The following is a 19963-nucleotide window of genomic DNA, read 5'->3' on the forward strand; positions in this document are numbered from 1 at the left end:
AATAAAATTAAATAAAATAAAATTTTTAACTACTCCTCTATACAATAATAAGATTACTTGAATTGTTAATTGAAATATATTTATAATATCATTAAAAATTATTAATTGAGTTAATGATTACTAGTAGGGACTGGACTCTCTCTAATTGGTTATTCCAATTGAATAGTCCAGTCTGGCTCATTTTGGGTCCACCTAATGATCAAAATCATTCAATGTGTAGGGCTCATCAAATACTTTAACTCACAAAAAAATCACATTGATCGGATATTAATAGTACTTGATCAGATCACGTTTGTGTCAATAATTTATTTTTAAAATAATACTTACCGTTGACACAAATATTATCTAATCAAGTAGTTATCGACATTTAATCAATGTGACTTTTTGTAGGAATGAAATACTCGATGAACCCTACATATTCAGTGATTTAGATCATCAATGTAGGCTCCGTGATAGGCCCACAAAAGCCCAACAACATGCTCCAATTTGATTTTAGATTGGAGAAAAACTTGAGCCTTACTAGTAAAATGTGTCATTTGTTATATGATTAAAAATTTGAAGGGGTGTGATTAATTTTCAAAAGAATAGTGCTAGAGACCCACAATTTAGATCCCTAAATTTACCCTCAATTAGGGGTGTGAATAATACCGCCGAAACCGCCGAAACCGCCAAAACCGCACCAAACCGCACCGTCAAGGCAAATTCGTTATTATTTGCCAATCGAACCGCCGGTTTTTGGTAAGAAAAATGACAAATTCTAGTGACACTTTTATCAATCCGCCGGTTTCTATTTTTCTTCCAAACCGCACCAACCCGCACCGCTATTAAATCATGTTTTATAAGATTCTAAATTTTTTTTTTTTTACTTAAGTTTGCTTGTTGTTCTATACCTTAGAATATAGTATTAAATTACTGCTCGAGGGGAATTCAAGATGTCAATAATCCAAAATACAGTTAGATTCCAATTCACTTTTCAATCTTTTTTTTTTCTGGCCATGTTGCAAACTTGTATCAGCTCACTTTTCAATCTAGATACTTTTCAACAGTAAACATTTTCAATATATTGTAAACCCTGAATGATATTAATTTTATGTATTGTATTTGATCATTGTAGCTTCCACAGATGTTTGTAATGAACTGATGGCATAGTCGTTGATATTATCATGTTGTTGCTGCACTTGCTGCATCAGAAGAAAGCTTCGCAAGATGCTTAACATCACGGTGTCTGTCGTCTTTTTTTTACTCTTTGATTTAAGTTTTGTAATTTGAATTATATTTTTTATAAACCGCCAATCCGCCCGAACCGCCAAAGCAAATCCGTCATTATTTGCCAACCGAACCGCCGGTTTTTGATAAGGAAAATGGCAAATTCTAGTGACACTTTTATCAATCCGCCACCCGCCATACGGTTTCTATTTTTCTCTCAAACCGCACCGACCCGCACGGCGCACACCCCTACCCTCAATGATATGGCAAGAGAGGTAGGCCTTACACATTTGAGTATATGACTAATAAAAAATTGGCATGCATCATGCCACATTATTGTGGATCAAATTATAAGTGATATTTTGTTGGTCTTAAATATTTTCCTTTTCAAACTTACAAGAGAAAAATTATATTTTAAATAAACTTCAAGTGGGGTATTTGTAAAATTTAGGAGAATTTTATTATATATACTCCTACTATGCACCTTCAGTTACAATATTTTTTTCTTCAGTTATGATCAAGTTTGTTTTTTAATTATGATATTATTTTGAAATATTTGGTTATAATTTTTTTATGTTTGGTTATGATTTTTTTTTTTTTTTGCATTTACCAATAAGTCCTATTTTGTGACTTATTACTCATTAAGTCCTATTGATAAATTTAACATGGTAAATTTATTTATAAAAATAAAAGAGAATGATAAATTTATCAATATGACTTAATAGGTAATAAGTTTAAAAAATAAGACATATTGATAATTTGTCTTTTTTTTTTTTTTTAAATTACATAGTTATGCTATTTTTTTTGTATAGTTATAAAGTGCATAGTTGTGTACATAGGCCTATTTTAGAAAAGATTAAAAGTTAATTTTTTAAAAAATAAAAAAATAATCTGTGTGTTTGGTTTGATTTTTTTGGATTAAATTTTTTGAAAACTGAGTTTTCTAATTTTCGTGTTTTTTTTAGGGTATATTTTGAAAATTTAAAATATTTTTTTTTTATATTTTTAGGTGCACCTTACTTAGATGTATCTAAAAAGTAAAAATTTATGAAAAAATATTTTAAAAAATTAATAAATACATAAAAACATAAAAAATATATTGAATTCTCGTATTTTTTTTATTTTATATTTTTGGTATTTAGTGAATTTTTAAAAGGTTTTTTTACGATTTTTTTTATTTTTTAGGTATATTTATATTAGATATGTTTAAAAATTAAAAAAATTATTTACAATATTAAAAAAATTCAATAAAAATAAAAAAAATACGAAAAACAAAAAAATAGAATTTTCTAAAAAATATTTTCGAAAAACTCTAACCAAGTAAAGGTGATAAAAAAATCAAAAAAACCAATAAATTGGCTTTTCACCGAGTTGGCAAACGAGGCATAGTGTTTCCCCTGTAATTTATTCAAATGAAAAAGAAAAGCCAATTTTTCAAAAGAAAATAGTTTCCATCTTATAGTTTCACAGTTAAGGGCTGGTCCTGGGTTGATGCCGCCTAATTCTCGGCAATGTCGCTAACCGATGTCCGAGATTGAAAATTTAGTTGTATGCTACGCTCTCTTTGTTTTCTTGATTTCTCATTCTCATTCATCCCACCACGTCGATCTTACCCAAACCATCGTGTCCAATCCAACTCCAAATTCAACGTTTCGATCGACCCTCATACGAATTGAATCGCTTCATCATCGCTGGTCAGCTCAGAAACAGACAGAAAGCAGAGCATATAAAAGCACAAATTATTAGGTAATTTAAAATCAATCTTTATATTTGTCTCTAATTCGATCTGTTCTGGTTTGAATTTGAGTTTGAATTTGAATTTTCTTTCACTCCCGTATCAATTTTGATCATACCCATCTGGGAATTGTTTTCCAACTGTCAAATCTCAACATTTTTTTTTTAGGTTATTTTTTTCCCCTTTTCCTTATATGCCTAGCTTGTAATTCCATCACCTGATTAATGATAAAAGGGTAAAAAAAAATATTGAGTCTGTTTATGTTGATTGTTCAGATTGAATTTTCTAATACAAAGATCATTTGGGTGTAGAAGATTAGATGATTTATTGGACAAAGGGACATCTGGACTATGTTTTGTGGGTGATCAAAGATTTGATTTTTCCGTGTATATGTTTGTAAATTTGGAGAGATAGAGGTGTTTTTTATTCTTTTGTGTATATATATATAATTTGTTTTCATTGCTTGGGGGTTCTGTGCTTGGCAGTAATTGGTTAGAATCTGAGTGTTCCTTAATCACAAAGTACTGCAAAAGTTGAGTAAATAAAAATTGTGTACATTGTTTGGTCTTTGGAAGCAGGGGAATCGTCGACAAGATTATTGCAATTGTAATTCAAGATTGGTGCTCGGTGGTGTTGCATTTTCATTTTAATGGTTTATAAATTGACTATTTAACTAGTTGAAAGAAGAAAGGGTCTACAAGGGCTAGAGAAGTGATGGATATATAGTTGACTGACATGTGGAGAAGTTCTTGCACTATTGGTCATTTGGCTTGAATTTGAGGGGCATAGAGGAAACAGAAGAGTCTTAAGGCTCAAAGTAGCTGTTTTCATGCAGCTAAACAGTGAGGTGCCTGGTCCTTCGGGTCGGTGGATTCATCACGAACCAAGTTCTGTTGTTTCAAAAGATGAGGTCTTGACAGGGAATAAAGTAAATAACAATATATCAGTAAACACAGGTGAGGAATTTTCTAGGCAGTTTCTTCAAGATCGTCGTACTCCAACAAAAGTTGCTGCTATTCCAGACACGCCTCAAAATCATGAGCTGAAAGTTGGATTCAATAAAAATCAGAACAGTCATATGGGATATGAGGAAATTACCAGAATTCTTGGTTTGAAGAGGATGGATTCTGAATGTGGTTCTGATATATCAGAGTTTGCTTCTGCAAAAGGGTCTACTGCCGAGGTTGAGAATGGGGCTTACATTGATCTAGTATGTGCATACAACAAGGAAAATAGTGATTGTGGATATGGGCCAAGAAGGGTTACTGGAGAAGTGAACTATGATCCAGCTGCTGTAAGACCAAGTGCTCCACCCATAAATGAGTTGGAATCCTTTCAATCCTCCCAACCTTATGGATTAGTGGTTTTGGATGGTTCTCAATCTGGAAAGATGAAGTTCCTCTGCAGCTTTGGTGGAAAAATCTTGCCTCGGCCAAGTGATGGGAAACTTAGATATGTTGGGGGAGACACTCGTATTATTTCTCTTAGGAAGAATCTTTACCGGGAAGAACTTGTGAAGAAAACCTCAGGAATTTGCAACCAACCTCACACAATCAAGTACCAGCTACCTGGTGAGGACCTTGATGCCCTTATATCTGTGTCCTCGGATGAGGATCTTCAAAATATGATAGAGGAATACCGAGGCCAAGAAAAGCTTGGGGGTTCTCAACGACTCAGGATATTTTTGATTCCTTTGAGTGAATCTGAAAGTACTTGTCCTCTCGATGACAACACTATTATTCGGCAGAGCAATCCTGATTATCAATATGTTGTTGCTGTGAATGGCGTAGTTGACCCCAGCCCACGGAGAAATAGTGAGCAGCTTTTGGCAAGTGATGTGAGTCAGTTAAAAACTAATTTGAAAACTAAGGACATACTTGGTGACTCATATCCTACGCAGTATGTGAATGAATTCCAAAATCTGGTTAGCTCTCCCATTCAATATCCTCCGTTCTCTCCATTGCCAGGTCAGCAGGGAGATTCAAATGGTGTTCATACACAATTATACAAGGATAGCTTATTTTCTGGTAGTACTGAAAGCTGCACCTTGTTCAGCACTGCTCAATTACCACCTGAAAACTCCACCAGTGATGCTGCTAGTTACTATCATCCCACTCATGGGGCAGTAACTTCAATGAACTGTTATGTTCCTAATAAAATTGAGGATATCAGACAGCCAAGTAAACCAGGTGGACTGGAGTTTCACAACCACATTCCCAGCAGAGAATTTGTAGTTCCTCCTAGCTTTGATCGAAATGATACTGATGCTGACAAATACTCTTTTGAGAGGCCAATGCTTAAGGAAAGAACATTTCATTCTGAAAAGCCTGTCTCACACTCTGGAGATCCAATGGGTCTGTTGTCAGGATCTAATGAATCCATTGGTTCTCAGCATAGAATGCCACATGCATTCTCTGATTCACAGCTGAAGGAACATGGGGGAAGGTCTGCTTACTGCTCACAAGAAGGAACGAGCCCATCTTCTCCCTTGAACTTCTCAAAACCACAGTTGTCTTCAGAGGTGGTGTCGGTTGCTTTGCAAGAAAATGCGCTGCAACTGCCTGAGAATATTGATTTGGTCAATCCACAAGTCCAAATTAAGTTACAAAATGTAGAACCTACAGTCTCCCACAGAATAATGGATATTCTAAATTGCTCTTTAGGCTCTGAATCATTGAGCAGGAATGATTATACTGAAGAGGATGCTGATGACAAATTTCAATCAACAAAGGATGTAAAGAGAAACAACTTCATCATACAAAACCTTAATGAGGAAAATCCTCATAGTTCTGAAATATTGAATGCATCAGATGATAAGGACCCTCTCTTACATTGGGTTGAAAAGCTTTCTAAGAGTAGGCCACCTTCTTTAGCCATGGAATACATGAATAAATCTCCAAGCATCAATTATGACCCAATTTCCATTCTTAGTGTTAATACTCCATCGCAGGAGTTGCAAGTCTCTGGGGGCAATGTTCCTACATCAGCAGGGATTGATTTGGAACATTTTGTGGAAACAATGATGGTACAACCCCAAAGCATCCAACTGGAGAAAGCTCCAGCTGAGCTCAGTTTCAATGGCCAAAGAACTGCCAAAGATCAGCAGCATGTTTTGACTGTGGTCATGGGTGTTGAACACGGAAGTGATACATCGCAGGCCAACAATTTGGAAGTTGCAGGCATGTTTCCAGGCTTCAAGCAACAACCTAGTGATGAAAATTCTCCGAGCGATGTACCGTGGGGTTTGACAGATGTTCTAGTTTGTCATGAATCTTCTGGTGCATGTCAGAACAATATGGGTTTCCAAGAACCCATCCTAGTAAGCTCTGCTGATCTGTGTCTGTCTGCAGTTTGTGACAATGCAGGTATGGATGCAAACTTGCATAATCTTCCTGCAATGCAGAACCCAGCAAAAAAATCTGGTTTTAGGAGAGAAGTATCTCTGATTGATGATGATTTTGTAAATTACACCAATCAGACAGTTGCAAAGTCAGGCATTCTAGGATGCGCTAATGAAAAGCAAACTCTAGAATATGTTTCCCTGAACAATTACAATGAGCAAAATCAGCTGGATTCCATGGTTATTGTGGAACAGGTGGCTGACACTGCATTTCCTGGCGTGGAATTTTCCTCTGCAGCCATACCCCTTGCAGTGGATGCAACTGGTGATGAAATTATATCCTCTGGTGTAAAAGAGCCTGACAGCATACTTCCAGAGTCTGACTATGAGGTAATATTATCTTGCTACTTGATTATTAATTTATATTTTTATGAATTTTTTTTTCTAACTATAGCTGAAGTTAATACCTGGTTCTGTATAGAATGGCAAAGCTGACGATGGAGATAAGGATGAATCTATTAGTGATGCAATGATAGCTGAAATGGAAGCTGATATATATGGTTTGCAGGTTTGCACTACTATTTCAACTACTCATCCCTGTTTTTAATATGTATTTTCTCAGTTATAAGTTTTGGTTATGTCTATACAAAACCATAAAAATTTGCTTTGGTTTTGTCCCAATCCTTCAATAGAAAAAGGACATGAGAGAGAGAGAGTTCTCAGGATAAATATTATTCATTCAGAGGTAATTGTTCGTTTACACAATCCAATATATATAGGTAAATAGTTTCCATAACTAAAAAGAAAAACTAAGCTATAAAATTCTAAAGAAAAAATCTCAGAAATAAAACCTTATTAAATCAAAATTCCTAAGGATACTAAAATTCAATAATTCTTCAATTTATTGTCATCCAATGCCTTTGCGATCCTCATCAGAGAGAGAGAGAGAGACAGAGAGAGAGAGAGAGAGAGAGAATTCTGTTACCATTTTTTTAATCTAGCAGACTATGCGCTTTGTTTTGTGGCAGGCTGCTTCATAAACATGAGGATTGCTGTTCAATTTACGAAGCTATGTCCACATTTCAATACTTGCTATTGGTTTCTTCTTACAGTACGATTATGTTAATATGCAAGATAATACATCTAGTGAGATTATCACTTGGTGCTTGCCCCTCCCTAATTTTGATCATTCAACTCTTGAATGAATTTTTCTCTTGTGATGCCCTTATTGACACCATGTGTCATAGGGTTGAACCTAACTTTCCAACACAGAGGATGGAAGCCCCTCCCTAATTTTGATCATTCAACTCTTGAATGAATTTCGCTCTTATGATGCCGTAATTGACACCATGTTTCATAGGGTTGAACCAAGCTTTCCAACACACAAGATGGAAGCAGCTAGTGTCTGCTCAGAACACTGGCCTGAAAGACAAGATTTGTAATTACTGACATTCTTCCTTTTATTTTGTGTACTTCAAGTGTATGTTGTATATTTTCTTGCAGGAGTATATTTGAAACCAATTCAATTGTGATATATGGAATTTTGCCCCTTAGCTAGGAAAGACATTGTGCAGAATCCTGAAAGATGGTTCTTATATGAAACAAATCCAGGCTGATAGCTTTTATTTTGTAGCCTGGCCAATATGTACGCATACCTATGCATACCTAATTATTTTCATCTAAAGACATTGAGAAACTTTGAGCTACAACTATGCATACCTAATTATTTTCTAATGACGCAAAATAAGATTCTAAATTTTCCTCTGCATTTTCTGCTTAGTCATTGAACTACTTGTGACAATATTTACATCCTTCTATGTAAAGTGTATGGTATTGCTTCTCCTTAGCTACTGAAAAATCATTTATCTTGTCTGTGAAAGAGGAAAACAAAGGTTTACAATGATTTGAGCAACCACGCAGTAGCCATTAGTCTTCATGAATTGTGTCACGGCAGACATGATATATGTATATGTATATATTTTGATAAATAAAGAGTAAATTTTATTGTAATAGAAGCATCAAGACGATGCTAAAACAATAATAGCCACATAACTACATCTAAATGTGTAAAGAGTCAATGAAATTGACAATAGCAGATAAATCCGGATTCACTATCCCCGAAACCCAACCAAACAAAACCCCCAGGAACCTATTCTTCAAACAAGGCACCGAAACCTTTAACCCTTGGAAAGTCCAACGATTGCGCCCAACCAAACCAACCACATTAAGCACGAAGGCACTATAGTCCAAGCTTCCGCCGCCTCTTCCTCACCCTACACCCACACTTCCCTGTTGCACTCAATCCAAACCAAACACTGTGAAAATTAAGCCTCAAATTTCAAAAGTCACCGGGCAATGAAGCAAAAGATGCGAAACAAACTTCGCATAATGACAACACATACAATACCAATTGACCAAAATCTAACCATGACAAATCAAATTGTCCAAGGTCAGAACCCGATCACGCACAACCGTCAACACAAAAAAACGCCACCTTTGATGGCACCCCCGCAACCTACACACCCCGCCACGGGAAAGAAACATCTATAAACCCCACTTGAGCACAACAAAAAGACGACACTGAGAAAACCCCTTTCGCCCCTTTGTAGCTCCATAACATACCATCCTCCCCTACCCTAACCTCTCAAAGACCATACAAACAAACCATTAGATCCAACAAATTTTCAACCTCCCAATCAAAAACCGGTCTACGAAGCCTAACATCATCCCACACCATCCGCCCATCTAACAAAGACAAATACGACGCCACCACTACATCTTTATTTGTCATAATCTGAAGCATCGGAATACGAGTCACCATAGTTTGATCACCACACCACCAATCCTTCCAGAAATGCACCCGTCCACCCCTAACCTTGCCAAACTGAACCCACCTCCAAAACTGTCCCATTATTAGCCAGATATCTTTCCACAAACTCCTTCCATGATTAATCCGCACCTACCCAAAACACCACCCTCCCCACCCAATCCTATATTTTGCCACCACTAATCGACGCTGCAGCCGCTCCGCTTCCCCTACAGACCGCCTTAACCATTTCCCCAACAACACCCTATTAAACACCACTAACTTCCTCAACCACATACCACCACTCTCATTTGGACTACAAACCGTATTCCAGTCCACCAAATGAAATTTAAACACATCCCAACCCAACCCACCCCACCCCAAAGGAAATCTCGCTGCAACTTCTTTATCCGCTGGGCCATCGATATCGAAATAACATGCACCGACATGAAATACGTAGATATACTACCTAATGTGCTCTTGATCAAAGTCAACTTCCCTCTCTTAGACAAATATTGTCGCGTCCACCCTGCCAGCTGTGTTTGAACCCGCTCCACCACTCCATCCCAAGTATGTCACTGATAGAGAAGACACACCTTGCACCCCAATGTATAGCATATGATTTTCTTGTCCTGCAGAAATTCAACTTGATTTAATTAATTATAGTTAGACAGAGGTTGCACCTATTTGAGGGTCTTCACATGAACACCCTGTGAATTTTTTATTTTTATTTATTTATTTATTTTCCATATATGTAACGTATGTTTTGATTTATTATTTGTCACTTGTTACCCCTGAATTTTTTATTTTTTATTTTTATTTTTTTTGAGCACCTTGGGCTGCTGAGATTGCCATTTGTCATCCTTGAAAAAAGATTTTGAACACCTTAGGAAGATTGCATTGTCATTTGTCTCCCATAATTTTTTTCTTTTTCTTTTATAAATGTTTTGGGCTGACTGGATTGTCATTTGAGATTTTGGATCATCTAATTTTTTAATAGATCTTTGGCAAAATTTAACCTAAGGCTCCCTTCAGATTATGGATTTGAAATGAATGGATTTGACATCAATAATTGGAGGAGTATAGCCTTTAAGTCAATGTAATATTTTAGATTTAGATATCAAGAATAGATTTGAGACCTTTATAATAATGGATTTCAAATCACTCTGTAAAAGTTCCACTTGAACAAGGATTTTAACAAAATACATGAAACATAACTCGAAAGGCTTCCTTTAGATTATGGGTTTGAAATGAACGGATTTGGCATCAATAATTTGAGGAGTGCCTTTACGTCAATGTAATATTTTAGATTTAGATATCAAGAATAGATTTGAGAGCTTTATAATGATGAATTTCAAGTAACTCTGTAAAAATAGTTATTTGAAATCCTTCTAAAGATTCTACTTGTACAAGGATCTTAACAAATACATGAAACATACCTTCAACTTATCATCTTCTTTCAATAACTAATCTTCTTATAATTTCATAAAATTCAAACTCAAATCCCTCCATTTGAAATCCACTCATCTAAAGGGAGCCTTTTCTCTAACCCATGTATGACAATGGTAATCTATTTTTCAATATTATAGAATGGAGCACTTGTAGTGTGTATCTATATTTTTTTGTCAAAACAATAGTATCAATATATTAAAATTCTCTTTTATTTATGAATTGAGAAGTTTTTAAATTAGTAGATTTATTAGAAATAGATGACACATATTGATGAGATCTACCTCAAAACAAAAAAAGAGAAGGTTTTTTGATTTGCTTTTTCATTTGTAGTAAAAATTTTCCAGTATTCTTCAATTTGAACAAAAACTATGAAAATATCTACTGAAAATGAAAAAAAAAAGCTTTAAAAGCTATTTTCTTAATTAAATTAACTTTTTTCATCTTTAATAAATTTTTATCAATTTTCTTCATAAAAAAATTGATGAAAAAAGATTAAAATTTACGAAAGATGGAAAAAAACCAAATAAAAAATTGCTTTCAACAATAATAAATGTCAATCCTTCCAAAATTATGAAGCTGCACTCTAGTTAGATGTCATCTAGTAAATGTCGTGTCCTTTTTCTTTAACTAGGAGTAGCATTCTTATGAACGTTATGCATCAAGCTGGGGATAAATCCAGATTTAATGAGGCGTAGCAGTAGTTTTTGATACGAGTGTTGGTAGAGCTTCCTTTAGAACTGCCATTACTCGAGAGTGGGAGCTTTGCCGAATATAGAAACTAAGGTGTTTGTTCTTACTTTTTCAGTCTTTCATAACACCTAGGTACCCCTTCCCCTTTTGGTTTTTTAGTTTCATTCTTCACAACTGCCAGTTCTTACCCCTTAACCTTGCTTCAATGTTCAATTTTCATTTCAATGCGTAGCATTTTTGTATTAACAAACAGATACTTGTCCATTTATACGTAATCTAGACCATAGTTGTCAAATAATGAATCGAATCATGAATTGAAATGGCCTTGTACCGAATCACAAATCGAATCAAATCGTGAATCGTAAAGATTCGGTCACTTTTTCTAAATTACTTAAAAAAATATATCTACACAATTGGATGTTAAATATAACTTATAAATAAAAAATATTTAGATTTAAATCAATAAAAATGTTGTTTTGAATAATGATTATGTGGTCTAGGTAAGAAGTTAACACAGGTTCCCATGTAAAATCACCATCTTATCTTCTCTTTTTTAGGTATTGCATATCAATCATTCTTAATAAAAAAGTAAATAAAGACAAACTCTCAATTTCTAAGTAATAATAACTTAACATAGATGTTGATATTTCATAAGCATACATACATTTACAAGTAACACTGACCCAATAATAAAAAAGAATTAATTGTAATATTTTATTTTAAAACCTAAAGTATTTTAAAAGGTATATATGCTTATTGTTTAAAAAAGTATTTTAAAAAAAAAAAAACTCACAGAACCATTAGGTTTAACTAACCTCACCCATGTAATATTGAAGTATATTTATTTCAATAAAATAGTAGTAGATAATTCATATTGCAAGTTGCTTTAACCTAAAACATTTTTAGAGAATACATTATGATTTCTTTTAAGAAAAAAAAAATGAGAAGAAAAGGTTAAAAACATATTGAGTCTAACGAAATCTGATTGGATCCTATTGAAAACTCGTTGATCTCCAAAATAACAGCAAATCATGTATATTTTATCCAAAAAAAAAAAAAAACAACAAATCATGTATATGTATTGGTTATTTTCATACTAAACACTATTAGAAGTTGTATTATGTCATTTTAATTAAAAAAAGGGAGAAAAATAATCGAAATATGTCATACATGATAGTTGTAAGAATTGCATGAATCGTAAAAGTGAATTAATTCGTGAATCGATTGTAAATCGTGCGATTCAGTAGAGATTCACATGCAAAATAGATTCACCCATAGATTCGTATCGATTTTGCAAAAATTGCGAATCGAATCACGAATCGGAAGTTTTGATAACAAAGATCTAGATTACAATTTGAGCATTGTTTCTCATTCCAGTTCTATTAGGTACTATAATTCAATTAGGAATTCAGTTGCAATTGAAAATATGTGGTGTGTAGCTCACTGTTTGTCTCATTAATTTTGGGGTCCTTCCATTTACGTTAATTCTTAAATTTAGCTACTATATGTAACTGAACTTCCTCATGCCGATATCCAGATCATAAAGAATGCTGATCTTGAAGAACTGTGGGAGTTAGGATCTGGTACATATGGAACTGTTTATCACGGGAAATGGCGGGGAACAGATGTTGCTATCAAGAGAATTAAAAATAGCTGCTTTGTCGGGAGATCATCAGAGCAAGAACGATTGGTAGGTCCCTTGCTCTTTTTTGTTTTTGCCATTGGTTTGGTTTGGTTTGTCTTTTTGGAGCATTCAGTGTTTCTTCCCTTGCTTGCAAATCTTAATTGTCATTTTAATTTTTGTGTGAAATTGATGACTGTTTTGCCTGTATTAGATCAAAGACTTTTGGAGAGAGGCACAAATCCTTTCAAATCTTCATCATCCAAACGTGCTTGCATTTTATGGGGTGGTACCAGATGGGGCTGGGGGAACCTTGGCAACTGTAACTGAATTTATGGCAAATGGCTCACTTAGGAATGTCCTACTTAAGAAGGATAGGTGAAATAGCCACTTCTTTTTTTAATTTTTTTTTATATTTAATTTTTTTTTCTCCTGTGTATTTGCTTGTTCATTTTATTAATACTTTAATGGGATTTTGGGATTCTTATTGCAGATCACTTGATAGCCACAGAAAGCTTAGAATTTCCATGGATGCAGCTTTTGGCATGGAATACTTGCATTCAAAAAATATTGTCCACTTTGATCTGAAGTGTGACAACCTGCTAGTCAATCTGAGGGATCCACAACGACCCATATGCAAGGTAATTACAAACCAAGCATCTTGTTAATCCATGCAAGGGTAGAGATAGATGCAACTTTTAGAGCATCCACTGTATGTTAGGTAGTGTTGATTTTATTATGATGCATTTTTCAGTTCCAACTAATTTTGTTTATTTTATTTCATGGAGTTTGGGGAAAGATGATTTGGATCAGTGAGAAAGAATTTAAAACATTGAACTGTTCTGTTCTGTTTTCCAAATCAATTTAAGCATAAAGCAATTTGGAGTCTATGCAGAATGGTAATAAACTATTTGAAGATGTCATTTCTTGTCAGCTGAAATCGATACTATAACGTAACATTTACGCTTCCTAATGCCAAGAAAGAACACAATGTTATTTACTATTAAGCAAAAGGAATGGTTTCCCTTTTGTTCTTTGTCAAGGGATGCATGTTTGGGCTAAACATATGCTAACTATTTTGGATATGTGTAGCAGAAACTGGGCATTTTGCGGGATGTGTTTTGTCCATTTTCACATGGGAGTGAGCTTGTTATGCCTAATATCATTGATGGTTAGAGATCTTAGCAGCCCTGCTATCAAATCTTATAATTTACAATTTAATTCACGAGTTGATTTGCGATTCATGCATAGTACAAATCAATGGGTGATCTGTTTTGGGATAGTATCTATGGTGAACAATCGATTCACTATTCAATTCACTTTTTACAATTCATGCAATTTTTGAAACTATCGTGTCTAATAGACTTCGATTATTTCTTTTTCTTATATTAACTTGTGAGAGTGTTTAGTATGAAAAGACCAATATTAATTCATGATTTGTTGTTATTTTGGTGACCATATTGTTTTTAATAAGATCCAATCAAATTCAGTCAGACTCAACATATTCAAAAGAATATATTACGACACATCTTCTAAGGATGTTTAAGATTAAAGCAAAGTAGCTTGTACCCAAAAATATATACTGTTATTTTGGTTTAATAAATATAGTTCAATATGAGTCATATGTTACTAGAAAATGCTAACATCCTAATGAATTACAATTGGTATGCTTATGCATGTTCCAAAACATGGTACACTTTCATTCCAAAAGTGTAATTTAGTGATTTGAAGCAATCCCAATTTTTTTTTTAATAATATATTTCCTTAAATTTTTCCTTAGGAGCAAAAAGTTAAACATAATGAACTAAAATCTAAAGTGAGTTAAGTTTTGAGAAGACGGAACATAAAAAATGGATCATAATGCTCATAGAAATGTTTTGTTAGATGAAGTAAGAAATCTAAATTCTATTGATGCCTAATAGTTAAAAGAAAATTACTGTAGAAGTATCTTAAATTTGTAAGTGTAATATACACAAATCTATTCCTATCGTATCACATTTTAGAACATGTGGTGTATCCCGTTCCCCTTCCCCGTACCGGAACGATCCACATTCTAGGTTAAACTCAATGGTGTAAGACAAGTAAGGATTACGTTCCTACAAATAATGAGCCCGAATAAAAATACTGACAGCGGCAACAATAGGCTTATACGGATGGATTTAGTTGTATTTTGTGGCTGCAAAAGTATTAAAATAATAGGAGTTTAACGGTTTGAAAAAGGGTAGGGTCTTGGGAATGAAAACACAAGTGTTTAGGGGTTGTTGTGTGGCTGTTCTAAGCACTATGATCAGTGATGTGTACAGTAACTTTGCTGGAGAGAAGGAGAAGAAGAGAGAAAAAGGTGCTTCATCCCCACAAGGGTTAGGCCATTCACACACGCAATATCAATATAAATTCTTCTATTGAATCATTGAGATTACACATATATTTATAGGTTAAAGACGCTTCTAATTCCATAGGAACCAATGTTATCGATATCATATCGTACCGGCCAGTATCGGCTAGTACGTATCGTTTGAAAAGAAAAACGGTACCTACATAGTCCAATTTTGTTCGCCTAAAATACCAGACAGTACCGGCCAATACCAGCCAGTACCAGATGAAAAACATAATACCAGGAAAATACCGGTCCTTTTTTTTTTTCTTTCTTTTTTCTTTTTTCTTGTGTAGTGGTTTGTAATATTAAAATGGTAGAAACTTGTGTTCTATACTCTCTTTGAAGTACCTTAATTTGTATTATTTAACAGACATAGTATGCTTTTAAGCCTCTTTTGCATATAAATTTGTGATTCATGATATTTATTGTTAAATTATTTGTTACTAACCAATATTTATAATACATATATAATATTTTTGTAATAAATCCGAAATGGTATCCGGTAACATACTGGTACCGGTGGGTACCATACTAATGAAAAAAATGGTACCTAATCCGGTACGGTATTAACAATTTTGATAAGGACTAGAACTCAAATTTAGAAATTAAATGTTTGACAACTATTAATATTTTAGACCAACTAAGACTATTGACTTCCAATTCGACTTCAATCATAATAGGAAACTTTGATGACTTTTAATTCTACTCCAACTTCAAAATAAGAAACTTGGACCTTTTTGACCATTGAAATTATTCTAGACAGAACAAAACCCATATAATGACCCATTTAATAACTTGACTCAAAATAAAACTCATGGATGACCCATACAACCGATGTCTAACAATTATTGAAATTACTCTAATACCCTTAGTACTCAAAACTACCATAATTGGAATAAATACAAATAAAGACTCAGTTATTCCGAACTACAATCAATGATGTCCTAAAGGTGCGCCATGTGAAATTCTAAATTTGCTCTTTTTCTTCTTCGCGTGATCTCCATCACCCAATGTTCCACACCTGGTTTTTTTTATAACTTTTTTTGAATAATAATTATACACACCTTTTGAAGTATTTTAGGTTTTAAAATAAAATTTTTCACTTAATTCTTTTTATTATTATGCTCTCTATAGGATTCCCAAGTACATTTTTTGAATGTCAATAGAGATTATATTATGGGTTTTGAATAATTTTAGAATTTGTGGGATTTAAACCTACATATGAAGGCAATGTCTTCCCAATTAGACGGTGTAATCATGTCCTTATATAAGAACATTTTAATAACATATACTGAAATTAATTAATTTATTTTTCCTCGTATACAATTGTCTGATATTATTTTTTTATGGTTTGTATTGAATCATAACGATTCTCAATTCGATTCATGATATGATTCTTGATTTAACAACTATGCTTAGCAGGTTGGTGACTTTGGACTGTCGAGAATCAAACGCAATACTCTAGTTTCTGGTGGTGTGCGAGGAACCCTCCCTTGGATGGCACCAGAATTGTTGAATGGGAGCAGCAACCGGGTTTCTGAGAAGGTTAGCATAACCCTGTCATTATTTGCCGTGGAAATTTTCAGTAATGTGATGATGTCATAAAGAAATCAGCAATATAGTTCGGGTTTTTGACAGGTTGATGTTTTTTCATTTGGCATTACAATGTGGGAGATATTAACAGGAGAGGAACCTTACGCAAACATGCATTGCGGGGCAATCATAGGTCAGTATTATTGATCTAATAATTATGAGCAAGGTTTTAAAAAGTGGCCGCAACCATTACGTAACGCCGTTACATAACGGTTGTGGTGGTTACCGCCACCCGTTACGGCTTCTTTTGCAATGATTGAAATTTACTGGTGTGTCGGCCGTAGCGGCCACTATAGCGGTCGTAATAGTGCCGTAACGGCCTGTTATGTACCTTTACATAACAGTTCCGAATTGCTTCTTTTGAAAAAAAAAAAAAAAAAGTTGAAAATGGGAGAAGAGAGATAGAGAGAGAAGATGGAAGATAGAGAGGTGTAGAAATTTAATGTATAAAGAGAAATGATTGTATTATTGATTGATATGTTGATACAAGATTGATTTTATTACAATTCCTATACAATCTATATATAGAAGAAAATGTGGTAGTAGGTGTAGTGGAGGTGTGGTAGTAGGTGTAGTGGAGGTGATAGTGGGTTAGGTGAAGTGGAGTGTGTGGTGAAGTGGAGGTAGGTGAAGTGGAGTGTGTAGTGGAGTAGGTGAAGGTAAGATGGGAAATTCTAACAGCCCCCCGCAAACTCAAGGAGGAGAGAAACTAACCAACTTGAGTTTGGAGAGAGTAACAAAACAAGAAAATACATAAAAATAAAAAAGGATAGGAGACACTGTATGGTCGTGTCAGACCGTTGGTGAAGACACTGTATGGGGTGTCATAACGTTGTAGAGGACACTGTATGGTGGTGTCAGACCGATGTAGAAGACAGTTTATGGGGTCATGTCGGACCGTTGTAGAAGACAGTTTATGGGGTCATGTCGGACCGTTGTAGAAGACAGTTTATGGGGTCATGTCGGACCGTTGTAGAAGACAATGTTGTGACAGTTTACGGAGTCTTGCTGGACCCTTGTAGAAACTAACCGGAATCAATGTCGGGACAGTTTACAGAGTCTTGTCGGACCCTTGTAGAAACTAACCGGAATCTATGTCGGGACAGTTTACAGAAATTTTTTTAAAGAATTTATGTATTACAAGATTGTTGTATTTATATTTTTAGTACAAATGTGAGAGGCTCCTTATATAGGAGATATAGGTGGTGTAGGTGAAGTGGAGGTGGTAGTGGTGGGTTAGGTTTAGTGGAGTAGGTGAGGGTAAGATGGGAAATTCTAACAGCCCCCCGCAAACTCAAGGAGGAGAGAAACTAACCAACTTGAGTTTGGAGAGAGTAACAAAACAAGAAAATACATAAAAATAAAAAAGGATAGGAGACACTGTATGGTCGTGTCAGACCGTTGGTGAAGACACTGTATGGGGTGTCATAACGTTGTAGAGGACACTGTATGGTGGTGTCAGACCGATGTAGAAGACAGTTTATGGGGTCATGTCGGACCGTTGTAGAAGACAGTTTATGGGGTCATGTCGGACCGTTGTAGAAGACAGTTTATGGGGTCATGTCGGATTTAATGTATAAAGAGAAATGATTGTATTATTGATTGATATGTTGATACAAGATTGATTTTATTACAATTCCTATACAATCTATATATAGAAGAAAATGTGGTAGTAGGTGTAGTGGAGGTGTGGTAGTAGGTGTAGTGGAGGTGATAGTGGGTTAGGTGAAGTGGAGTGTGTGGTGAAGTGGAGGTAGGTGAAGTGGAGTGTGTAGTGGAGTAGGTGAAGGTAAGATGGGAAATTCTAACAGCCCCCCGCAAACTCAAGGAGGAGAGAAACTAACCAACTTGAGTTTGGAGAGAGTAACAAAACAAGAAAATACATAAAAATAAAAAAGGATAGGAGACACTGTATGGTCGTGTCAGACCGTTGGTGAAGACACTGTATGGGGTGTCATAACGTTGTAGAGGACACTGTATGGTGGTGTCAGACCGATGTAGAAGACAGTTTATGGGGTCATGTCGGACCGTTGTAGAAGACAGTTTATGGGGTCATGTCGGACCGTTGTAGAAGACAGTTTATGGGGTCATGTCGGACCGTTGTAGAAGACAATGTTGTGACAGTTTACGGAGTCTTGCTGGACCCTTGTAGAAACTAACCGGAATCAATGTCGGGACAGTTTACAGAGTCTTGTCGGACCCTTGTAGAAACTAACCGGAATCTATGTCGGGACAGTTTACAGAGTCTTGTCGGACCCATGTAGAAACTAACCGGAATCTATGTCGGGACAGTTTACAGAGTCTTGTCGGACCCTTGAAAAAGTGGCACCCTCAAAAGGTGTGCCCAATTTTGTCAAAAGGCGTGCCATCAAAAGGCGTGCCCAATTCATCAAAAGACGAGCCATCAAAAGGCGCGCCAGACACGCGGCGATGCACGTGATTGACAATGCGCGTGTCGGCCGCTTCGTCAGTGTCGATATAAACCATTGCGGAGGCTGTGGAAACCAGTCTGAAACTCTCTGAACATTGTCATTCTGAAACACTCGGTAAAGACTTTGTATCCAACCCTTCTCTGAAACATCTGAACAATGGCCTCTTCTTCCCGTTCAGCTACCCAGAATACGGCATCTTCATCCCGTGGTCTACTCACTCTCTTTCCCGATCTCAACGAGGCCACAGGAGAGAGAACTGGTGCGGTGTCCCGTGAACCTCAACCAAACACCACTGGGTTTGCTCCGTTGAACTTTCCGATGCAGTCGGTGGAGCAAAAAATGGCAGTGCAAACGGATGTGGAGGCTAATCAGTATACTTTGAAGGCATGTGTGGAGTCCATGACGGCGGTCACAAACTTGTCGCACCGGCTGCAGAGTAGGACAAATGAGGTGCAGCAATTAAACTCCCAGCTGGCTCTGCTCCAACGCATGTATAAGGATGCGCGAGCAGAGATAAGCGTGCTAAGGGCAGAAAACAAGGAGCTGAAGCGGAAGGCCACCGTGATGTTCCGATTTGGAGGGCCGCCATATGCTGCAGTGGAGGAGCAGGGAGTAGGCAACTTGCTTGGTGGTCTAGGAAGTACAGAGGGAGCACCGTCAAGAGCCGCCCAGGACGGAGGCAAGAAAAAGAGACCAGCGGTAGAGTAGAGA

General features: G+C 35.7%; 1 protein-coding gene across 7 annotated transcripts in view; it reads left to right on the top strand.

The window, feature by feature from the left end:
* The first annotated feature begins 2586 nt into the window (after positions 1 to 2586).
* Positions 2587 to 19963, top strand: part of LOC114296853 (RAF-like serine/threonine-protein kinase 20) — a 31640-nt gene continuing 14263 nt past the window's right edge. The window contains exons 1-8 of one of the 7 annotated variants that reach the window (XR_014364268.1): positions 2587 to 2952; positions 3520 to 6671; positions 6763 to 6849; positions 12767 to 12919; positions 13065 to 13228; positions 13344 to 13491; positions 16650 to 16772; positions 16850 to 16953. Coding sequence is in view for 4 of the 7 variants with exons in the window: in XM_082920322.1 (XP_082776448.1) it covers positions 3771 to 6671; positions 6763 to 6849; positions 12767 to 12919; positions 13065 to 13228; positions 13344 to 13491; positions 16650 to 16772; positions 16866 to 16953 (3664 nt within the window). In the remaining 3 variants the exon portion in view is untranslated. Of the gene's footprint in view, positions 2953 to 3216; positions 6672 to 6762; positions 6850 to 12766; positions 12920 to 13064; positions 13229 to 13343; positions 13492 to 16649; positions 16773 to 16849; positions 17250 to 19963 lie in introns of all 7 variants that reach the window. The other 6 variants (XR_014364267.1, XM_082920322.1, XM_082920321.1 and 3 more) reach the window with 6 other exon arrangements.

The sequence above is a fragment of the Camellia sinensis genome, chromosome 3 (genome assembly GCF_055761805.1).
Source record: "Camellia sinensis isolate YWXY chromosome 3, ASM5576180v1, whole genome shotgun sequence".
Classification (NCBI taxonomy): Eukaryota; Viridiplantae; Streptophyta; class Magnoliopsida; order Ericales; family Theaceae; genus Camellia; species Camellia sinensis.